The sequence below is a fragment of the Setaria viridis genome, chromosome 5 (assembly GCF_005286985.2).
Source record: "Setaria viridis chromosome 5, Setaria_viridis_v4.0, whole genome shotgun sequence".
NCBI lineage: Eukaryota > Viridiplantae > Streptophyta > Magnoliopsida > Poales > Poaceae > Setaria > Setaria viridis.
Window position 1 is genome coordinate 35,236,537 of NC_048267.2, and position 5,333 is coordinate 35,241,869.

At 49.7% G+C, this 5,333-nt stretch overlaps 1 protein-coding gene across 1 annotated transcript; it reads left to right on the forward strand.

The window, feature by feature from the left end:
- Positions 1–612: 612 nt before the first annotated feature.
- LOC117856892 (probable alpha,alpha-trehalose-phosphate synthase [UDP-forming] 7) lies at positions 613–5,125 on the forward strand. The gene is made up of 3 exons (XM_034739330.2): positions 613–2,879; positions 3,918–4,191; positions 4,471–5,125. The coding sequence occupies exons 1-3, from the start codon at positions 853–855 to the stop codon at positions 4,804–4,806; spliced, it is 2,637 nt and encodes an 878-aa protein (XP_034595221.1). The 5' UTR covers positions 613–852; the 3' UTR covers positions 4,807–5,125.
- Positions 5,126–5,333: the final 208 nt, after the last annotated feature.

A 5,333-nucleotide genomic window follows, 5' to 3' on the forward strand; every position in this document is an offset into this window, starting at 1 on the left:
CCATTCGCGAACAACCAAAAAAACCAATAAACAGGATCAGCGTGCAGAAATGGTATCTTTTATTTTTTTAAAACGCAGAAAAGCATGTGCTGCCCTGCATGATTGGACCGAGCGGATTCCCAATTCCATTGCTGGTGCTGCTTCCGTCCATCCTCCAAAGGGCCCATTTTCCTCCGGCACTCCTCGATCTGCTACCCGGCACCCGCCGCATTCATGCCGACAGCCGAGCGCCACCGCTCAGCGCCAAAGTGCGGTGCGCCGGTGCCAAGTAGGCAGGCGTAGCCCACCGGCGCAGACTGGGATCCCCGTGAGCGGCCGGTACCCGCGGCCGGCACTGCTCCAACAAACAGCTGGCGCCACAGGCCACGGCCGCATCGGCTTTTGTCCGCGTCAGGCGCCTCGGCCCGGCCGGGGCGGCAGCAACGCGGGCACATCGTGGCATGCGGGCCCCGGCGCACGTCGTCCGCGCTTCGCAGCGGGTGGGGTGCGTGGAGCCCAAGCCCGGCTTGGGGATGCGTGGCCGGGTGGACGTAGCGTGGCGCCGACCTTATCCCCGCGGCAGTGGGGGTGGTGCCGCTTTCCAATTCCAACGCACACCCCACACACACATCTCGTACGTACTACCCCCTCCCTCCCCTCATGTGCGCGGGGCGCGCACCCAGCCGCTAATCTTTAGCCCCCGCACCGCACCGCACCTGGTTGCCGGCGTGTCGTTGCCCCGCACCCCCTCTTCCCTTCCTCCCCGCTCCGCGGTGATCTCTCTCCGTCGCGATAAGCCGATCGACCGAGCAGTCCAGATCGAGGCGGAATCGGGGGGAGAAATCTGGGGCGCGTCTCGTCCGATCCCCCGCCATGTTCTCACGATCCTACACCAACCTGCTCGATCTCGCCAATGGCAACCTCTCCGCCCTCGACTACGGCGGCGGCGGCGGCGGAGGGGGAGGGGGCGGGGGCCGCCCGCCCCGGGCGAGGCGGATGCAGCGGACGATGACGACGCCCGGGACGCTGGTGGAACTCGACGAGGAGCGCGCGGGCAGCGTCGCCTCCGACGTGCAGTCCTCGCTCGCCGGTGACCGCCTCATCGTCGTCGCCAACACGCTCCCCGTGCGCGGGGAGCGCCGCCCCGACGGCCGCGGGTGGACCTTCAGCTGGGACGAGGACTCGCTCCTCTTCCACCTCCGCGACGGCCTCCCCGACGACATGGAGGTCCTCTACGTCGGCTCCCTCCGCGCCGACGTGCCGCCCGCCGAGCAGGACGACGTCGCGCAGGCGCTCCTCGAGCGATTCCGCTGCGTCCCGGCCTTCCTCCCCAAGGACATCTGCGACCGGTTCTACCACGGGTTCTGTAAGCAGATGCTCTGGCCGCTCTTCCACTACATGCTCCCCTTCTCCCCGGACCACGGCGGCCGCTTCGACCGCTCCCAGTGGGAGGCCTACGTCCTCACCAACAAGCTCTTCTCCCAGCGCGTCATCGAGGTCCTCAACCCCGAGGACGACTACGTCTGGATCCACGACTACCACCTCCTGGCCCTCCCGTCATTCCTGCGCCGCAGATTCAACCGCCTCCGCATCGGATTCTTCCTCCACAGCCCGTTCCCTTCGTCGGAGCTCTACCGTTCCCTCCCCGTCCGCGATGAGATCCTGAAATCGCTCCTCAACTGCGATCTGATTGGCTTCCACACCTTCGATTACGCCCGGCATTTCCTCTCCTGCTGCAGCCGCATGCTCGGGATCGAGTACCAATCCAAGAGGGGATACATTGGGCTCGATTACTTTGGACGCACCGTGGGGATAAAGATCATGCCTGTTGGGATAAACACTGTGCAGCTGCAGTCACTGCTCCAGCAACCTGATCTCGAGCGGCAGGTCGCGGAGCTCCGGAACCAATTCGATAGGAAGACTGTCTTGCTTGGTGTGGATGATATGGATATATTCAAGGGGATTGATCTGAAGATTCTTGCATTTGAACAGATGCTGAAGACGCACCCGAAATGGCAGGGCCGAGCAGTGTTGGTGCAGATTGCAAACCCAAAAGGCGGCAGCAGGAAAGATCTGGAAGAACTGCAGGCCGAGATTGAAGTGAGTTGCAAGAGGATCAATGAACAATTTGGACGGCCTGGATATAGTCCTGTCGTGCTTGTCAATAGGACACTGTCGAGTGTCGAGAGGATGGCTTATTACACCATCGCAGAGTGTGTCGTTGTCACTGCAGTCAGGGATGGGATGAACCTTACACCTTATGAATACATCGTGTGTAGGCAGGGAGCTCCAGGTTTGGATGGTTCTGGGGATGATAGACCGAGGGGCAAGAGTATGCTTGTCGTCTCAGAATTCATTGGTTGCTCACCATCATTGAGTGGAGCAATTCGGGTAAACCCCTGGAACATTGAGTCAACAGCAGAGGCAATGAATGAGTCCATTGCTTTATCAGATAATGAGAAGCAACTGCGACATGAGAAGCATTATCGGTATGTCAGCTCACACGATGTTGCCTATTGGTCTAAGAGCTTTATTCATGATTTCGAGAGAAGCTGTAGGGACCATTTTAGGAGAAGATGCTGGGGTGTTGGACTAGGATTTGGATTTAGAGTGGTTGCTCTTGACCGGAATTTCAAAAAGCTTACAGTGGATTCTATTGTTGCGGATTACAAGAAGTCAAAGAGCAGGGTCATACTACTGGACTATGACGGAACTCTAATACCACAAACTACAATGAACAAGACTCCAAATGAAACTGTTGTTAGCATGATGAATACCCTGTGTGCTGATAAGAAGAATGTTGTTTTTATTGTAAGTGGAAGAGGAAGGGATAGCCTTGAAAAATGGTTTTACCCTTGCCCAGAGCTTGGCATTGCTGCTGAACATGGCTACTTTATGAGGTATAGTCTTTACATAGTTTTCATGACTCTGTTACAGTTCCTCAGTGTCTTTCATTGCCCTTTTGTCTTAGTATATGTCTGGTATTCATTTTCCAACTGCTGATGTGAATGAATGCAGCTCTCTTAAAAGAAAGTGAATAGAGGGGTTTTTTTTTTCATGTTAGCGATTACTTTGTGAAAACCCTTTAGATGAAACAGCATTGTGGTATAGATGGTTCATGAACATGTTGTCATGCTAAACTCGTCTAAGACATCACTGATTCATCAGTACATGTGCCTAAAAATGCTTATATGTACTGATGACGTTTTGGATGAGTTTGGCATGACAACATGTTCTTATACTAGAAAGATAAGAAATTCACTTGCATTATCTGTATGATGCTGATAGTGTGTTCCTGATGCATTCTACTTGAAGTGCAATGTATAATTTGTTCTGATGGTTGACATGTTGGCAATGAGGGTGTTTCCATTTCAAGAACTATGTGGGCAGTGACCATCACGTATTTTAGTGTAAAAATGTTCAACAGGGCAGCCTGCTTATGATATTGGTATGTTTAGGATTTGCAATGATATAGTTTTAAAGACGCTGTAATTATTTGGCTGACAACTATGCTCTTACACATGATCCATGAATCATGAATGTGCTGATCATCAATAAAATGTTTATGTATAACCCCTTGCATCGATATTTTATATCTGCATCCTTACAACACTTCCATATAACTGAAAAAGCTTGACATATCACCAATTTGGTAGGATTATTTTAGAGACAATTTGTTTTTTATGGCTCAATCAAGCATGAGCACACTACCAGGTCTGATTGATAGTTGGGCTATTGGCAATAACCGGGTGCAGTTACCCCGCCTGGGAGATAAAGTAGACTGCAAATGGACAGCAAGTGGATAAACACTCCCAAACTCTGTCGTCTTTGATGGTTTTATATAATTCTTTTGAATATTGTAAAATTGAAGTAATGGCAAACATTGGGATTTCTTTAGGAAGTTTGGGACATATCTCAACAGTTTCTTATGTCTGCAGGTGGACCAGAGACGAACAATGGCAAATACAAAATCCGACCTCAGAATTTGGATGGATGCATATGGCTGAGCCAGTAATGAAACTGTACACAGAGGCAACTGATGGTTCATATATTGAAACCAAAGAGAGTGCTTTGGTTTGGCATCACCAAGACGCTGACCCTGGTTTTGGATCTTCACAAGCGAAAGAAATGCTAGATCATTTGGAAAGTGTCCTTGCCAATGAGCCAGTCTCTGTAAAGAGCGGTCAACATATTGTAGAAGTTAAACCTCAGGTACTGGAACTCTCCAAATAACATTAATATACTTTGCATAGTACTCTCTAATAGTTTATTAGTGTTTCTCCTGTTTACCTGATGCTGGTGTTAAACTTGATATAATCTACTATGATGTCTATGACATACAGGCCACAATAAATATGTGTTTTCCTAACTTCCTAAAACCTATTTGATTGGTCATCAAATTCTCGTCTGGTTTTGTATTGAAAATGATGTCTTTAGCAGCAGTTTAGTTACTTGCTACCCTGGTTTGAATCCATGCTTGTTGAACTGCAGGCAGTCAGCAAAGGATTTGTTGCAGAGAAGATCCTTTCAACTCTCATGGAGAAGGGAAGGCAAGCAGATTTTGTTCTCTGCATTGGTGACGATAGGTCAGATGAGGATATGTTTGAACAGATTTCTGATATCATGAGGAGGAGCATGGTTGATCCCCAAACCTCGTTGTATGCCTGCACAGTCGGCCAAAAACCAAGCAAGGCTATTTACTATTTGGATGATGCTAATGATGTTCTGAACATGCTTGAGGCACTTGCTGATGCATCCGAGGAGGCTGGTTCTGGTTCACCGGAAGCAACTGAGGAAGAGGGACCGTTGACACTGGAGCAAGCATGATGAGGGCATCAGATGTCGTGGAGACGTCGGATTGCTTAGCTGGTGCGAAACTGCCACCAGCAAGTCTTCTGACTAAAACTGAAGCCGATTTAGTTTGGCAGAGTGAAACATTAGCAATACCCGGATAGTTGGATCATGTCAATAACCTAGTTGTTTCTCTATTTTCTGCTTTGTTTTCCATTTTGCCGTATGGTAGTGCTAGAGTAATTTTCATGTTATGTCTAGATAGGAAAAAAATGTGCCTGGAGGGAAGAATCCATGGCAGAATCCTTTGACTTCTTTTTGCTTGGTATCAGGTACAGTATGGAAGATTGGAGTATTTCCGCGAGTTTATAGAATATAAGCTGAAATTAGTAGGTGACCGGGATTAAGCCTACTGCTGGTGCATACCATCTTAACTGTCTTTTCAGTGGAAAACAATGCAAGTAGAAACATGTACAAGTTCCTGAAAGACGCTGCTTCTCGGTTTATCGCAGAAACTTCAGTTGAACAGATAGAAACTGGAAACGGGTTTAGGGAATCGAATA

Bases quoted from the DNA above. Each gene is read 5' to 3' on its own strand.
- LOC117856892 (XM_034739330.2), top strand. From the start codon at position 853: ATGTTCTCACGATCCTACACCAACCTGCTCGATCTCGCCAATGGCAAC. The intron at 2,880-3,917 runs GTATAGTCTTTA...TTATGTCTGCAG, and splicing joins GAACATGGCTACTTTATGAG to GTGGACCAGAGACGAACAAT. The intron at 4,192-4,470 runs GTACTGGAACTC...GTTGAACTGCAG, and splicing joins TTGTAGAAGTTAAACCTCAG to GCAGTCAGCAAAGGATTTGT.